General features: G+C 41.3%; 1 protein-coding gene across 2 annotated transcripts in view; it reads right to left on the minus strand.

Annotated features, from left to right (window-relative positions):
- DTNBP1 (dystrobrevin binding protein 1) overlaps positions 1-18,546 on the minus strand; it is a 129,026-nt gene that overhangs the window by 3,357 nt on the left and 107,123 nt on the right. For both annotated transcript variants that reach the window (XM_045551829.1, XM_045551830.1), the window contains exon 8: positions 7,399-7,554. In XM_045551829.1, coding sequence (XP_045407785.1) covers positions 7,399-7,554 — 156 coding nt within the window. The remainder of the gene's footprint in view (positions 1-7,398; positions 7,555-18,546) is intronic.

Below are 18,546 nucleotides of genomic sequence, written 5' to 3' on the forward strand. Positions count from 1 at the left end.
TTATTTTCCTGAATTGAAAGACCTCAGGACCCAGATTTAAGAAGTAAAATGCATTCCCAGCAAGATAAAAGCCATCCTCACCTACATCAATTGCTTTGAAGTTGAAGAACATCAAAGACAAAGCCTCTCTAAAAGACAGCCAGAGAGAAAGGGCAGGTTAAGAAAGAGAAGGAAATAATTAGAATGACAGGCAACTTCTGAACACCAATAATAAAAGCCAGAAGACAGCAGAATAAGTTCAAAGAGGAGAGATAAATGTCATCTCTAAAATGATACATACATCATTAGATATCATTTGAGATCAAGTATAAGATACAAGCACAGTCAGATCTTCCTTCTAAATTATACCTTTAGTGAGAATAGGTTCATGATAAGGTGTTTTTTCTTGGTCTAAGTGCAAGAAAGCGTATTTAGCAGAGACTTGTAAGTTTGTGAGTGACAGGAAGCTTGGAACACAGCAGTCATGAGGGGAGTCACTGGGGCCCAATTAACCTGCTCAACAGTAATGACACGGGCGGCGGAGGACGGTGTGGTCTGAAGTTGCCTAGGATCCCTGCTGTACCTGGCAGGAAGGTAAGAGTCTTGTTATCATTAGGCTCACAAAATCATTAAAGTTCTACACTAAAATGGGAGGGAAGGAGTGTACAGTTTATCTTTTTAGGTGGGTGAAAGTTCACTATAGTTTAGATGATCCCATGCTTGGCAACATCCAAAGTGGCACAATCGGGAGCCGGTGGAAGTCAGGCTGCCCTGCCTGCCTCAGACTTGACCCGGGTGTTGAGTGTGGCCATGCAGAGGACAGCAGTGTGTTGTCCTTGATCGCGAGGCTGACTGGTCAGGGGAACTTGACGACAGCCTGCGGCCCAAACTTGTCCCTCTCAGGAGCAAGCCTTCTGAGAGTGGCCTGGGGGTGGGCTGTGGGTTTTCTCTCTGGGGCTATGGACGCCTTTCAGCAAAGCCTTTCTGGCTTTTCAACTTTTGGCCTTTGTTCGAAGTCAGTTTTGAAAGGAAAAGTTTTCAGGAAAATGCTATAGTGCCAAATAAAGATGACAATGAAGCCAGGTAGGTCAGTAATCACAGTAAATGTCGAAAAACCAAACTTGCCAGGTTCAGAGATTATACGGCTGAAATAAAATGATAAAATCCAGCTATATTCTGTTTGTAGGAAATACCCCTGAAATGAAAAGACAAAAACATTAAGTTTTCTCAAAAAATGGAAAGCATATAATGGGCAAACAATTTTAAGAAGACAACTGATAAAGCTATATCTGTATCAAACAAAATAGAATTTAAGGGGAAATAAAAGCAATACTGGGATGAAGAATAGTAATGATTTTTGAAAGCTTCAATTCACCAGGAAGATGATTCAAAACTTCTGCAGGACTGTGTTTTTGGCTATGTTTTAAAGAAGGGCAGAATGACAATGAAAATACAACATCCGTAATCTTGGGGGAGGCGTGTGTTAATACACCCCTTTGGTGACTGACGTTAGTGGCCACAAAATTAGTAATAGAGAAAACCAAAATCTTATTCTCCTATTCTCCAATCACAATGAAATTTAGCTAGAAATCAGTAACAAAAAGTAACTAGGAAAACTTTTACATATCCAATTATTTCAAAGCACAGTTTTTAACATCAAATAGGAAATCTTAAGGAAAAAAGTTAAATACCCAGAAACTACTAATTATCAAAACTTGTAGGAAAAAATGGTACCGTAAATAAAAAATCCATAGCTTTGAATGCCTTATTAGAGAGGAACACTGAAAATGAAGCCTAAACATTCAGTTTAAATTAGGAAAAAAAAAAATGCCCAAATACAGCAAAACTAAAGAGGAAAAATTAATGCAACCGTAGAGAGGAAGAACAAAAAAGTTGGTTCCTTAGGGAAAAAATCAAAAATGATTATATGCTTGGTAAGATTCATCATGAATAGAAATAAAATGCAAAAATTAACAATTTTAGGAATGCAAAAGCAAACCTGACCACAAATACAGCAAATACTGAAATGAGTACTACAGGCAATGTTATACTAATATATTTGAAAACTAAAGACAATTCTATGGAAAACTTGCCAAAAAAGAAATAGAAAATCTCTATAACCATCGGATAAAAAGGTAGCTCTTCAAACAGAGAAGTCACTGGGCCCAGACAGTGTATGAGGCAAGTTCTACCCAACACGTGATAAGAGACGCGCACGTGCAGAAAAAGCAATACCATTGAGAGGCCCATTCTGCCATCATCTAGAAAGTTAATGCAATTCCAGTCAAACTCTGCACAAGGTTTTCCAAAAAACTTGAACCTCTAACATTTATACAAAAGGACAAAAAGCCAAGAATAGCTATGACAACGCTGAAGAAAAATGAATGTATGAATACGTACAGGGTGACGGGCAGGGGAATCACCCCAGAATGTACTCAAGACTTTCTATAAAACAGGGTTTCCCAGCCTTGCCAGCAATGGCACTTTGGACCACACTTTGTGGGGCTGTCCTGTGCAGTGCAGGATATTTAACAGCGTGCCTGGCCTCTGCCCACTAGGTGCCAGGAGCACACACTTACCCCAGTCACAACAAGCAAGCTGGTCTCCAGGGGTTGCTAAATGTCCCCTGGGGCCAGAAGTGTCCCCAGCTGAGAACCACTGCTTGATTAATAAGTGTAAGACAGTATAGTTTCGGCTCAGAAACAGAAGATTGAAGAATGGAACTGAAAAGAGAACCTAGAAAGGACTCTTCAACTATGGAAACTGGTGTAGACAGAAGGCAGTGTGACACAGCACAGAAAAACAGTTATCACCATGGAAGGAATTCAGATTGGATCCCTGCCTCACGACATACACTAAAGTCAACTGGCAGTGGACTAAAGAGCCAAACAAAATGGAAAACCTTAAAACTTTGAGAATAAAACACAGCAGAATGTCCTTAGAACTTGCAATTAAGGATTTGTTAAGATACAAAAGCATAAACCATGAACAATAAAATGAATAAAGCTGACTGCCCACAATAAGCTGATTGTGCAAAGACTATTCTAAAATGAATAAAGCAGGAGGTTATAATCCTAGCACTTTGGGAGGCCAAGGCAGAATTGCTTGAAGCCAGTTCTTGACCAGCCTGAGTGAGACCTCGTCTCTACAAAAAAAATAGAAAAGTTAGCTGGGCATTGTAGTGTGTGCCTGTAGTCCCAGCTACTTGGGAGGCTGAGGCAGGAGGATTTGCTTGAGCCTGGGAGTTTCCACTGTGATGACACCACTGCACTCTACCCCAGGAAACAGAGCAAGACCCTGTCTCCAAAAAAATAAAATAGGTAAGACAAGACACAGATTGAGAGAGTTGTCTGCATCAGATATGATCACCAAAGGTTAATATCCACAAGTATAAGACTCGATAAAGGAAAACAAACTAATAGAAAAGTGGGCTATCAAGGAAATTAAAATTAGAGCCAAAATAACGTGTCATTTCATACCAACAGATTGGCAGAAATTTAAATATCTGATACTACCAAGTGCTGACAAAGATATAATCAGAACATGCATACCAGGCTAGGGAAATCATCAACTGGTACAAATGTTTTGGTAATCAATTTGACAGAAACTAGTAAAATTAAACATATGCATGTCCTTGTGACCAATAATCACTATGATTACATACCCTAAAGAAGGAGTAGTTCTCACTAAGTGTGGTCCCTCAGCATCACCTTGGAGCCCCTTTTTTTTTTTTTTTTTGGTGAGACAAGGTTTTTGGCTCTGTCACCTAAGCTGACAGCTCACTGCAGATCCAGCTCACTGCAATGTCCAACTCCCAGGCTCAAACCATCCTCCTGCCTCAGCTTCCTCAGTAGCTGGGATGACAGGTGCACACCACCACGTCTGGCTAATTTTTTTATATAGACAGGATCTTGCTGTGTTGCCCAGGCTGGCCTCTAAGTCCTGGTCTCAAGTGATTCTCCCCTGTTGGCCTCCCAAAGTGCTGGGATTACAGGTGTGAGCCACCATCTGGATGGAACTTATTGATAACGCAAATCCTTGGGCCCCACCCCAGACCTACACAATCACAAACCCTTGAGGGGGGCCCAGGGACCCACATCTGAACAGCCCTCCAGGGGACTGTGTTGCTCAAGTTTGAGAACCACTGGCCTAAAGCAACTCTTACACACGTGTGTGGAGAGATGTATTATAGGAATGTCCACACCAGCATTGTTTTTAATAAAAAAAACTGGAAACAAATATCCATCAATACATAATGAATAAATTATAGCATATTTATTCAATGGAAATATATTCAGGAATGGAAATCAAATTAGGGCTGAATGTATCAGCATGGATCATTATCAAAATATGCACGCAGGTGCATTTTGCCTGTTAATTCTATCTTTTCTAATATTATTGCTCATTTTATCACCAGCCCAAACATTACCCCATAGTCTTGCCAGGACACTGGGTCCACCCTGGAACACCCTGGAGCTGAGCTGCAGTCTCGATGGGCACAGGGCCTGACCCACAGGAAGCTGAAATCTAACTGCAGAACCCAGAGCCAGAAAACACAGGCACAGGCAGGGCACATCCAAGGTGAACTATTAACAAGTCAAGATACCCTGACGCGCAGCAATAAAATGAAAGCAATGAAAATGCTTCTCTGAGAAAATGGGAATCATGTCAGGCGGAAGGTCAAACCAGGGCTGGGGTCTTAGTGCCTAATTATGTCCTGATAGCATTTAGAACTCTGCTGGGCAGGTGGCAGGTCCCAGGTCCCCTCTGCAGCTCAGCACCTGGGGCCTCACCTTCAGCCTTCCTCAAGCCAGACAGGCTCCCTGCTCTGGGGGGTCACCCAGCCTTCCCACGATCCGAGTGGGCACAGATATGCCTTCACCCTTTGCTGATTTTCTGGATAAAACTTTCCATGGCTTTGTCATAATTAAAAAATGATGCTTTTGAAGGTGAGAAAAATTCTGACTGCTATTTCTGATTGAGTGGAATGAGTCCAAAATACTATCTCACTGTTAGGGAATTTTTATTTTGATTGATTCTTCTAAATTAAACCTCCCCATATTAATCCTTGGAGAAGAAGGTTCCTCCTCAAGAAAGGGCAGCCTGACGTGTCAGGCTGGGAAAGCTAAGGATGGCTCTGAACAGCCTGTGGAGAAATAAATGCCCGAGTGCTGTTTGTGGACGGCTTCTCAGCTCGAGCTGAAAAAGAAAGCTGAAAAGCCCAAGGCCTCCAATTTTATTTCTCAGTGCTTTCAAAACCAAATATATTGGCAACATGTGCCTGACTCCATTTTTTTACCTTAAAGAAAAAAAAAGAACCCAACACTGTCTTGAAACTGAAAGAAAATTATTCTTGAGACACTCAAAACTATAAACTGTAACTACTTAATATTTTACTGATATCTGTGCAGCAAGGATTTGCCAGCGCTGTACTTTGCTAGCCATGGAGGCTCCTGCAGGGCAGAGACCAGTCCCTGTCACAAGGGCTCGCCGTCTACAGAGAGAGCAACTTCTGAACCTGCCCCGCTTCCCCCACCTCGGCCTCCCACTCAGCTGTGTGTCCTGGGTCTCCCTGAGACGACGGGAGCTGCTTAAGCGGCACTTTCACTTTCTCTTTGCTTCCTCCGCGCCTACAGCAGCACGCCTAGCAAGTGCTAAACTAAAAGACCACATGGTTTCTGTGACTCTCCTCTTCATTGTGGCATCTCCTCTATGACATGAGACATTGCTGCAATGTCTCATTATGCTCAAAATTGTGGGTTGGCTGTATTGTATCTGTGTGGTCTGGATGTTTGTGTTCCCCCAAACTCGTATGTTGAAGCTCCTAACCCCCAATGTGAAGAAGGTGTTTGGAGATGGGGCCTTTGAGAATAGGGTTAGCTAAGGTCATGGCTTCCAGGAGGAGATCAGCCCCGTAAGAGACACGGGAGAGCTTCCCCCTGCACCCCGCCAGCCACGTGAGCCCACGGCGAGAGGGCAGCCGTCTCTGACAAAGCCCTTGCCAGAAACCGACCCTGCTGGCGCCCCGATCTTGGATCTCAGGCCTCCAGCACAGACAGAAGATAAATTTCTGTTGTTAAAGTCATGCAGTCTGTGGTGTGTTGTTATTGTAGCCCGAGGTACAGTGTCCTTCTCATGACAGGACAGAAATCCCTGGAGCAAACCTCCCCCTTCCTCCCAGAGGAGCCGAGGAAGGCCACTCTCTGCAGCTAGCACCCAGCACTGAAGTCCCTGCGCACACTCTGAGGAACACACAGACAAGGACTGACTCAGGATTGGTGGGGTACAAGCAGGGAGAAAGCTGACCCTGGAGATAAAGATGTTAAACTTCAAATCGGTACTAGCCTCCGGAAGTGAAAGCAGCATTACTGACACATTGATGATCTGCATCCACCAGTACACTCCAGGCACTCAGATACACTGCTATTAATCTGTTTTCTTTACATTATTTTCCTTCCTCATGCTCTGATTTCTTCAACCTCTCCTGAGAGGGACATAGGCTTGGAAGACAGGAAGGAACAGGCTAGGCTGGGGGTAGGGGGCCGGGTGGAGAGAGCAAAGGCCAGGCCCAGAGGAAGGAGGAAGGCTGCGTACCGAGAGGCTTGGGGAGTGAGGGGGTGTCCAGGAGGTGATGAGACACCCAGGAGAACCCTTGGGTGCAGCTCCACACTGCCTGGGCAATGGGTGAGGCTGCCACGCTGCCCTGAGCACCCAGGCGGGCCCTGCCCACCCGCACTGCCCCTCCTGAGGCCCCCAGTTCTTCCCAAGCAAAGGCCACAGCAAGGGGTCCAGAGTCTTGACTTCTCCCCTAATGAGTCTGTTCATTACGTCTGGATGTTCCTCACAGCACCGTTTAGAGAGGTAGAGATTCTAAATGTTAAAGCAGGAAAGCTGGTTAACTATATCAGGATACGTCATGACAATGAAGATGCAGCCTTTAAAACCCTTTCAAAGACTTTTTAATAACGGGGAAGAGCCCTGTACAATAGTAAGAAAAGTTAGATACAAACCCACACATATGTGCAGTTGGATACCAATTAGACTCATGCACAAAAACTGGCAAAAACACACTAAGACAGTAATGGGGATTATTCTGTGCTGTAGAATTATGTATGGGTCATTTTTCTTATGTCTGCTTTACTTTTAAAAAAAATTTCCAAGTTTTCTATAAACCTAATTTGCATTTGTAATCTTTAAAGGTATTAGAAATCTATCTCCAACTAAAGCCTAGATGGGATGCGTAGGAAGCGCAAAGCTAGGGCAAGACAGGGCCTGGGATGTACCCTGGGACCACTGGGGTCTACCAGGGGGATGGGGCTCCAGAGACTTCCCCCCACACCCTCTCTGTGGGGAGAGCAGCCCAGCACCCTCCCCACACACAGCAAGTCCCTGCTGCCAGCAGCCCCGTCCCCAACTCACCTCGCCTCTCCGCGATCTGCAGGTACCCTGTGGAGAGATACTGCTCCATGTCCTGCTGGAAGGCTTCCTCAAAAAACTTCTGCCGCTCCTTCAGCTTCATTTGCTGGGAGTGCTCCATTTCCAGGACCTTCTGGGTGTGCTCTGCGTCCAGTTCAGCTAAGGAAACAGAATAACCTGGGTTAAGGTCTGAAAAGGGACTGAGATAGGAAATGGGTACAAACAGCTGCACACATCCACACTCCACTTGTATGGTGTCACGTGGCTTTGACAAACTTGGGCTGCTGCCCCAGCTGCACGTACAATGGCCTCCTCACCCCTCAATGTGCTGTGCGTCCTGCCAGTCCCCGGGCGGTCGAGGCCTTCATTCCACACCTCTGCAGGAACGACCTTCCCACCCACATCGCCTGCTTGCCAATGACAAACAGCTGTTCACCCTTCAAGACCAACTTCTCAGGTACTCAAGCGCTCCATCCTGGTGTCCTCATGTCCGTGTGTGTAAACTTTTGTAGCTGACTTATAAATCACAGCACAATAGCTAAAGACTTGGAGTTCCAGCAGGACTGTGACCATATGTTATTCATTTTACTATCCTGTCACCCAGCTCAGTGCCTGGCACATAGTAAGGCACTCAACAAATGTTAAGCATGTGGAACAAGGGAATATTATTCAGCCCTAAAAAGGAATGAGTTCTGACACCTGCTACAACATGGATGAACCTTGAGAACATTATGCTAAGTGAAATAAGCCTGTCACAAAAAGACAGACACTGTATGATTCCATGCACCGGAGGGCCCTAGACACAGACACAGAGTAGGGAGTGGTTGCCAGGGGCTGCGGAAGATGGGCCTGGGGAGTTGTGTTTAATGAGTGCAGAGTTTCAGTTTTACAAGATGAAAGAAGTCATGGAGATGGGTGGTGGCGATGGTTACACAATATTACGAACGTTAATGTATTTAATACCACTCAACTGTATACTTAAAAATGGTTACGATGGTAAATTATGTATGTTTTACCACAATAAAAAAAATTTGGAAAAAAAAGGTAAGAGATTTAGAGCCATAGTTTTGAAGTAAGAAAAACAAAAAAAGTGAGTATGAAGCCATCATGGTACATTAGAAAGTGCCTCGTCTTGGCTTTGTAGTGTTTATCGACCATGCGACCTGGCTCAGTCAGTTAGCCTTTCCCATCTGAAAATCTGGGATAGAAATATTAACCCAATATGTATATTAAACATACATGAAATAATGTGAAAGAAACTGATAATTACAGTGGCCAGTGACCTGTCAAGTTAGGCCTGAGTCAGAAATACCAGGCAAGAACTACTAACATAATGCACCTGAGCTGGTCCTTCAAACACAAACCCCAAATTTTCCAGCTGGTGAACAGTTCCCAGTGGGTTAGCCGTTCCTCAGGGAACGCACGGAGAGTACAAAAACTGCAATCAGGACCAGGCGTTTACCATTATTCACTTGGTACATGGGCCAAGGGTTATTTCTAAACTTGCTTTTGGATCTTAAGTCCCTTGTACTTCATGGGGGTGCAGGCAGAGTCCTAAGGGGGCCCCAGACCTCCGCTGCTTGCTGTGCCCGCCCTGCACACCCATGCACACCCCTCAGACTGCAACTGAGACGGCTGTTACCCCAGGCCCAGGGGTTGCGCTATGGTAGGGCTGACTCCACCGGTGGGGAGCCAGCCAGGCTCATGGGGGGACCGGACCTTTCCTGGAGAAAGATGTGAGGAAGAGAGGGAGCTGACACGGGGCCAGGCTCTCCTGCTGGCTGTGGAGGAGGAGGGGCCGCGGGGCGAGGAATGCAGGCGGCGTCCAGGCCTGAAAGCAGGCCCTGGCTGACCGCCAGCAAGGGGAAGGGGCCTCCGTCCTGCAACTGCAAGGAACTAGGACTCTGGCGAACCCTGACTTCAGCCTCCTGAGACCCTGGGCAGAGAACCCAGTCACACTGTGCCTGGACTTTTGACCTACAGACTGTGAACTGACAGCTTTGTGTCACTTTAAACTACTGCGTTTGTGGTGATCTATTACACAGCAATATGGGATCACTCCAAACAGGCTGTATGAATTCCAGCCCCTGCCTGAATCTGGCTGACTGAGAATCAAAAGGACAATCTGAGTCCTTTCCCTCAAACAAATATTCTGTGACACCTTGCCTGTGGCAGATACCCTGCTCTAGCGAGTTTGGCAAAAGGACAGGATGCTATTATTCCAGAAAATCTAGCGATCAGCGGAAAATTTCAGCTACCTCACTGTCCTGGGCTAACCTATATTAACAAACAATTTCACCCAAGGCATTGTTCCCTCCAGTTCATCTGGGAGGTGGCGGGGAGTGTCAACATCTTTGGGGGGTTACCACGTGATTTTTAACAAAGCAAATGTAGGAGATGTCACAGTGGCCCCAGGTGATCTGCCTAGTCCCTCCCCACTCCCCACATTCCCAGCCCCACCTTCACAACTCCCGGGGACAGCATAATCCCAGATGCAGGACGGACTTTAGGACTCAGTAACACAGATTAGTTTCAATCTTAAATCAGGTATAGTATCTAATATTTAGAATATTCTGGGCATTCTTCTTATATTCTAATCTACATATACGCAAGGCATACAAACTAGTGTTAACCAAAGCAACACAAACAGGAAAATAAATGTTCCCTATTGTGTGTAATTGTATGTAAAATATTTCCCTGTGCCTCCTCCTCACACTGTCGTAATCACTGTGTGTCTTCTCCACGTTTCCACATTGCCCTCCCTTCCACTCACATCTCACATCTGTGTTCATGGGGAAATGGTCTGACTCAGTCTCAGAGTCAGGCCCTGCTGGGTCCTATCCTGTAGCAGACAGTTCTGGTGCCTCGAGTCGCTTCCGTCGGGCCTACCTGTGCTCTCAGCGGCCACTGCGGAGGGGCTCGGTGTGAGCTCGTCATATGAGCACAAGGGCCCAGCTCAAGGCCCTGTGATGCCTCTCTCTGCTTCTCCAAGCAGAGAATTCTTTGAGTCCCAGGGATCCATAGCCAACATAGCCCAGAAGTTCTGGGCAGTTGAGGCAGCTTTCAGCGTACCAGTGCCCTGGTCTCCCACCCTTGATTGGTGATTCTAGGAACGTTCTGAACACGCCCCACAGACCCTGGTGCAATGGCAAGTGCTAGCCGGCTTGAGCAGCGACTCCAGTAATGCCTGTCTTCATTAGTTTTTCCTCCTTTGCTGTCTCACTCTCACTGCTCCTCCCTCCTGGGATCACCTCCCAGACTACCTGTGGCAAAATCAGCTTCTGTTTCCAGAGAACCCCAAGCCAGAACTCCATTGCTAACCATAACTAACTTCACCTAAGTTGCAACTTCCTCCTCTGCACAAGTGAGGTCAAAACACCTATTTCATAAGTTCGTTGGCAGGATTAAATAAGGTAGCATATGTGAATCCCCAAGCACACGGCCCTGGCCAACAGCTGACAGCTAATATTAATACCAGCATTATTTAAACAACAGGCTCTCAAAAGGGGAGTGATACGAAATATTACCAAGCATCCAGACTCACTGCAATAATGAAAATCACCCGCTCTCTGTCCCACTGAGATATTTAAGAATTAGTTACCTTTCGGTGCCCTTAATAAATCTGCAAGGAATTTAGAGTGTACTCATAAGAAAAAAAAATTGAACTGAAGAGGATGTCTTTTCATTTGTTTCACTTCAGCTGTCAACGTATCTGTTCAAATGCCTCATGACTGCCAAGTGCAGTAGAATAAGTCAACCCTAAAATATATTAAGTATGCTTCAAATACTTCAAAGTTCAGTTAATATTCTTTTAAAAAATAATTTCAGAATAAGCAGCTCAAAAGCAAAGGTCAATATAGAAATCATCAAAGGGGTTTTAATTAAACTATATCTTGTTTTAACTCAATTAAGATTTTCTACAGATACATAACTTGAAAACATTTCATTTTTCTGAAGACTTCTGCTTTTAAAAGTTTGATTCTCCCATGTTTCTGAATTACTGGTACTATAGTTTTTAATTTCATTTTTTTCTATATTGGAATGAAATCCAATCATGTCTCAACGTTTACAGGGGAAGGGAGGTTGGGTTAGGAAACTTAAAATGACTTTAAAAATAAAGAAGCAAAAGAAAAAAAACATCTCTGCTTGAAGTTTTTAAAATGTTATTCAGTAGTTATCTGAACTACCTCCAGTTGTCCAACGCTGGCTCAGAGGGCTTCAGACCCCCTCCTGTATCTCAGGGCTGGGCAGTGGGTATAGCTGCACAGCACCAGCTACGCATTCAGGGTGATAATGGGAAAGCCAGGGCAGGCATTTAAAAATAACTTTGCTGCCCAGCAGCTGAGGGAGATTTGCCCCCAGCTACATGCCTGAATGAGGATGTTCTAATTGTGCTGTGGCTACCAAAATCATCCACTGAGTGTGAGTGAAGAAACAACCAAATTTGGGAATGGTAAAACGATGGGAGGATATTTTAAGGAAAAATTTTAAATCTGGAGGTTTAACACCATCTGAATTTTAGAATGATTATTAAAAACATCTAAATTATAGAACATTTTCTACAAGGAAAAATGAGTCCTTGTTCACATTTAAGATGCCATTTATTATACTGGGGAAAGCCAGGCAAATACAGAGATACTAAGGACTTCAACAAATGGCCTTAAGATTGAAAAGGAAAAACATCAGAAAAAGATGCAGTAGTTTTTCTACCAGGAGTCAGTAGTAATTATTTAATTCCATTATCAACCCAGGTCTGTGTCACTTTTTATTTCAACTCCAGATCATTGCTCAAGTTTTATCTGACTGCAACTTCCACTTCTGCTACCACTATCAATTTCAAATGGATAATTACTCAAAACAACAAAAAATTCCATTACCAGCAAAGATGGTATAATCAATTCTCAATTATATGTTTTAATGGGGCATAAGGATGGCACAAGATATATGAAACTTTAAAAAAAAAATCCATCAAGCTCATTTCAGGAACAAATTCAACCTATTCTACAACTAAGCCTTTTAACAGAGCTGGTAACTAACAAGAGAGTGAGGAGCTAATGAGCTGCGGGGAAGGGAGGAAATGAATCCTGTGAGCAGAGCCAGGACACACCTCTCTGTTAAAAGAGTTAACAGAAACAGCCTCAATCCAAAATGTTAAAAGAGAAACAATAATAGTTCTCAATTATATAATAAATATCTCTAAATTATGCAAAGATTTAGAGCATTTTTCATTCAAGATAATCAAAGCTAAGAATAAACTTAAAAATCTATCATTTATATATTTACAATTTAGATGTTTTTATATCAATTTAGGGAATATGAATTTTGTGGTACTACATGATCACATGATATGATCAAGACAGAACTGTGAATTCTCTGTAAATTTCTAAACAATTTTCTAAATACAAATAAAACAAATACCTTTCCAAACTATTAGATGAAAACAATTGCCAACAGTCTGTCAAATTACATAACCACTAAAAGACCACACTAAATTCTGTCAGTGTGACAGAATTTAAAAATTGAGTACTAATTTTTTTATGCTTCTAATTATTTGCATTTACCTAACAGGTTTTTTGATGCATGAACAATGTATGTACATTGTGGAAAATTTTTAGCTATTAAAAAAAGCACATGTAATAGGGTGAAAATCCCTTTGAAATCACCATAAAATAGATGACCACACCAGCATCTTGGTATATAACCATCAAGGCTTTTTTTTTCCATCTTATTAGGATGAACTATATGAAATTGCAATATTCAATTTTTTTAAGCTTTTTCTTTGAAATAATTATAGGTTCACAGGATATTGTCAAGAAATGTACATCCCCAGCGTCCCCCCAATGCTAACATCTTACATAATTATGCTATAATATCAAAACCAAGAAATCCACAGAGCTTATTCAGATTTCACCAGTTTCACGTGCACTTGTGTATGTGTGTATGTACAGTTCTGCGCAATCTTATCACGTGTGCAGCCATGTGTAACCACCACAATCAAGAAACTCAATTGTACCTTCACAAGACTCCCTCGTGTCACTCTTTCATAACCATACCCACCCTCCCCAGCCACTCATCTGGACTCCCACTCTATAATTATGTTATTTCAAAAATGTTACATAAATGGAATCATGCAGTATACATCCTTTTGAGATTGTGTTTTTGTTCACTCAGCATAATTTCCTTGGGGTTCATCCAAACTGTGCATATACTAATAATTTGTTCCTTTTTATTACTGAACAGAATTTCATGGTATGGATGTACCACAGTTTCTTTAACCATTCACCCACTGAAGGGCATCTGGGTTGTTTCCAAGTTTTGGCTATTATGGATAGAACTGCTACAAACATTTGTGTATGAGTTCCTACATGAAAACAAGTCCTTTCTGTGGGATAAATGTGCAAGAATGCAGTTGCTGGGTTGTATGGGGAGTTCATTTTTCAGTTTTGAAAGGAACAGCCAAACTATTTTCCAGAGTGGCTATTCCAGTTCATAGCCCCATCATCAATGCATGAGTGATCTAGTTTCTCTGCATCCTTCCCAGCATTTGATGGGACCTACGAATTGTAATACAGGAATATCCCTAATTTGCAATCCAAAACTTTCTAAGCACTGATATGATGCTCAAAGAAAGTGCTCACTGGACCATTTCAGATTTTAGAGTTTTGGATTAGCTATGCTCAACAGTAAGTACGTAATGCAAATATTCCAAACCCCCCCCCCCAAAAAAAACCCAAAATCCAAAATACTCCTGGGTTCCAAGCATCCTGGATAAGGGATACTCAATCTGTACAGAGAATCTGTCTTCCTTCCCCTCTCTTCCCCTAGAATATGTATGCCTGTTATAAACAAGTTTCAGCTTCCTCTTAAATATTTTGAGTAATTGCTATGTTTCTAAGTGTACTTTTAGTTCCTTAAGACAGTCTCCTTTTTTTTTTCTAATTTACTTTTCTTTACATTTGGGCTTAATAAAATATATTTAATTTTAGAAAAATTTCATTCAGAAACTTAGAACTTGCTAGGCAATGACAAAATAGACAAGATATCCTTCTAGTTTTAAAACCCACTTTTTCTGTAGTTTTACCTTTTAACAGTTATGTTTTCTTTCTACCTTAGTTTTCAAAATAAGACACACTCAACCATTTTTAAATTCTTCCCAGTCTCCTGCCCACACCTTAACAAATGAATACAAGTTGTCTCAGACTGGACCAAAAAGAGACCTTTAAAAGTATTTTCCTAAAATTGGGGCTGTTTTTACTCATGTATTTTTAAAATATCAATTTCTGTACCCTGTGTTTCTACAGTTTAAAAAGTTTTATGTACAGCCTTCATCAGTAATTAGTTTCTAAGACAGACATAATTATTTTTATACCATACATTATTTCTGTGACTATTCTAAAGTATTACAGAGCCATTATTCCTCAGAATTCGTATTTGGGAAAAAATTTCTGTGTATGCATTTTTAAAAGTTAACACATTTATAAAAAGAAAGTTAAATGACTTTTTACAGAACTGTTCTTTACCCTCACTCCAAAACACACACCGCCCCTTACATACATTTATCAAGTATTAAATAAATGGTACTTATTTCTTTTACATGCAACTAAGAAAAGATGATTCTTACCTAAAATATAGTAGTTTAGAATAACGGCAGGTTTTTTGCAGTCAATATAAATAACTTTCACACAACAAGGAACTCATGGCAACTACCGAGTTGTTCACAAAGATAAGTAATTAGGAACAGCCACTGGAAGTGCTGTTTCCTAAACCCATGTCACAGGAAACACCATTCTAGTACTAAGCTTCTGGAACACTTTTACAATTTCTATCAATTACCCAAAGGAAATGACCACTATCTAGAGTATTAGCAAAATAAACACTGCAGAAACACGATGTATATGAGAAGGTTGCCAGAAATAGTAAGACAGAATGTACAACTGTACCTTATCTTTTATGGGAGGGGCAAGGCAATTTAGAAGACCTCAGTCTGACTGCAGGGCCAGTTCATGGTGCAGGTCTGAGCAAACCACTCACCACTCACTCCCTCAAGATTTCCCATTAGTAGGAGGAGGGAGGTTGGAAGACATGGATCAGAAGGTCACTTCCAGTTCTTAAATGCTAAGATTCTATTTTTATTCACTTTTGATTGGAGCAGGAATGGGTAATCCCAAATCCTGTCTATGTTTTAGTATAATTAAATGAACATCAGGTTAGCATTAAGGAATTTAGGACCTTTTGAGTTAGACAACGATATTTCAAGAAAATTAGATTATCAACAAAAATCTAAAGGTATTTTTGCATTCATGTTCCTGGTCATTTTATTATTTAAAGAATGATTAGGACCAAAAAGCTTAAGATAAATGGGTCACTGAGAAATGCAATCTGTGGTTGAGGCTATGTAAGTTTTTAAACTGTTTGAGATTCACAGACTTAAGTTAGGGGGTTACTAACAATAGGGCACGTTAGCCTACAATGAGTCCAGGTAGCATGAGGACTGCTGCTCCCTGTAGGGGATCAACAAATAACTACACAGGTAAGATGAGTCACAGTTTAAAGGAGTGGTTCAACTTTATTTGAAAATGCCATTGCCATTCTGTGTTATGCTGACAAAAGATAATTTTTACAGAAACAATATATAAAAATGCCATATGAAATATCTAGAGTATTGTTTTTCTTTCCTTTCTTTCTTTTTTTTTGGTAGGGCTAAAAAAACTTCTTTCTAAAAGTTTTGTGTTACAGATATTTAGACAAGAGTCCAATTTCCTAGGATTTTTAAGTCACATCTGACACTTTCCTGAATTTTAACTACGGTATTGGCCTACTTACTAACAATTATTTGGGAAAAAAAAAAAAACAGGAGAGGTTTAGATCACTACAGGAATCCTTACAAAATCAAAAAAGAGCGTTTTTTTTTTCTTAAATGCTGCATGAAAGACTTTAGAAAAAGAAGTATAAACCAACTGTCTGTGTCTATGAGTGAAAATTAGTTACTAAACAGTCCATTCCAAGGGGTTACAGAGACACTAAGCCAGTGGTTGTTCTCAACATTTAGCAGTATCCAAATCACCTAGAGGGCTGGTGAACAGAGATTGCTGGACCCCGTGCCCAGAGTCTCTGATTCTAGAAATCTAGTAGAGCCACGAATTTGCATTTTCTAACCAATTCCCAGGTAATGATGATGCTACTGGTCCAAGGGCCAGACTTTGAGAACCACTGCTCTAGGTAAACTGCATCTGTACAAGCACTTCATCACATCATTTAAATTTTTACTTTGTACAAATATTTATGCAATGGAAAAAATAAGATGAGGAAGCTAGTACAATTCATGGAAATATCAGAAATGTCATCTCCTTAACTCTCTTTAAAATATCTATGAAATTATCCAAAAAGAAAAAGCTCCAGCAGCAACCAAAATGCATAATCATAAACAAGCATTGCCTGTGTCATCACTACTGATGACAGTAATTCCCTCCTTAGCAGCTCTATCCCACTCTGTGATCTGCTCTTTCTCCTGAACGCTAGACATACCCAAGGGTGGGTTCTCACCCGCTCCATTTTCAGGGACAACATAGAGAGGTTTTCAAACCATCTCCATGTAGACATTCATGTAAATGATATAAAATTATATTTGTACTTAAAACTAACAGACACAACTCTGGCAAATACAAATTTTTTAATGACAAGAAAAACCACACACACCCAAAGTGGGATATGAGAAAGAGGATAAATGCCAACAGATGCCAAAAGATGTAATATTTAGGGTTATTCAGAGTTTTTACCACCAGAAATTTCTATTAATCAACACTTTTGAGCTTCATCAATATAAGTAAGCATAATGGTAACCTGAAGCATTCAAAGATTTTAAGAATTATTCAAAATTTTATAATACATTCTACTGCTTTGAAAATTGGTCATCTTTGACAGACTAAATGATAAATATCAATGGATAAAAAGTTTGAATGAACCAGAAACTTCTCAACCTTGATAACCTGTTATGCTTATTGTTCAATGTAAATAATTCACATTAAAAAGTTTTAGAAGAACTCTACCTGCTATGGATTCATGGCCATTCAACATACTCCATTTATGTGTTAAGATAGATCACACCCAGGCTTCAGGTCAATATTTTCTATTCTTAACCTCTAAACTTAACAAGCAAACAAAAATAAATAAAACACAAGTCTTCCAATTTATAACCTTTGGAAGGATGCAAGAACGTTTTTGCCAACCAAAAACCTAAGGACACAAAAACCAAACGCATCCCCTTGTTCCTGACACTTTGATTCAGTATATAAGTGGTATTGATGGAATTTTCTCAGTAAGGCAAGTCTCATTTCTATAGTAATAGTGGTTTAGGTTGGCTACTATTTCATAAAAGAATCTTGAGAAAGATCTGAAAACTAAATTTGTATGTCGGTATAAAGAGACTTGGAGATAGAGGGGGAAAAAAGGAAAAAAGGCAATAACATTATTATATCAGCACATCTAAACATGAGGAAATGTTAATTTAAAAAACAAAACCAAAAAAACCTGTTGAATAGTGATTGGTCATGATATTCAAGCCTCCAGTTTGGGTTTTGTTGTTTGTTTTAATCATGACAGAAAAATGTTAATATTTGAGATGTGAAACTGAAATTTTGATGAATTATTACAGATTTATGTTTTTATATTGTATTCATTCAAGAAGAAGCAACCATTCAACAACTGTGAACTAATTTTGACCACAACCTGTCACTATCAGAATGGGGAAATAAGCTTCAGTTCTTTCTCCTGAGTCAGATTTAAATACAAAATGCAACTGCAAATAGTACCACTCACAAAGATTTGAGGGTCTATGATTTGAGCATTTCTATCTGAGAAACAAAGCTGATTTTCTTATTCTTAAAGGGCACCTGAAACATCAAAGCCCAGACATAGGGAAGCTAGCTGTGGGCAGTAAGTGCAGTGGACCTGGTGTCCTGGTGGTGGCCCTCCCCGCCAGCCCTCCTCGCTCCTTCTGGACCGTGTGGCAGCCTTGGTCCTCCCCTGTTGGAGGTCATTTTCCTGTCCTCACTGGGTTGCATTACCTTTTTTTCCAGCATGCCTTACTCAGCCAGCTGTCCACCAAGACCAAGCCCTGCGAAAAGTTTTAACAAGACAGGATCCTTTCAACTC

Source organism: Lemur catta, chromosome 5 (assembly GCF_020740605.2).
Source record: "Lemur catta isolate mLemCat1 chromosome 5, mLemCat1.pri, whole genome shotgun sequence".
In the NCBI taxonomy this organism is placed as follows: domain Eukaryota; kingdom Metazoa; phylum Chordata; class Mammalia; order Primates; family Lemuridae; genus Lemur; species Lemur catta.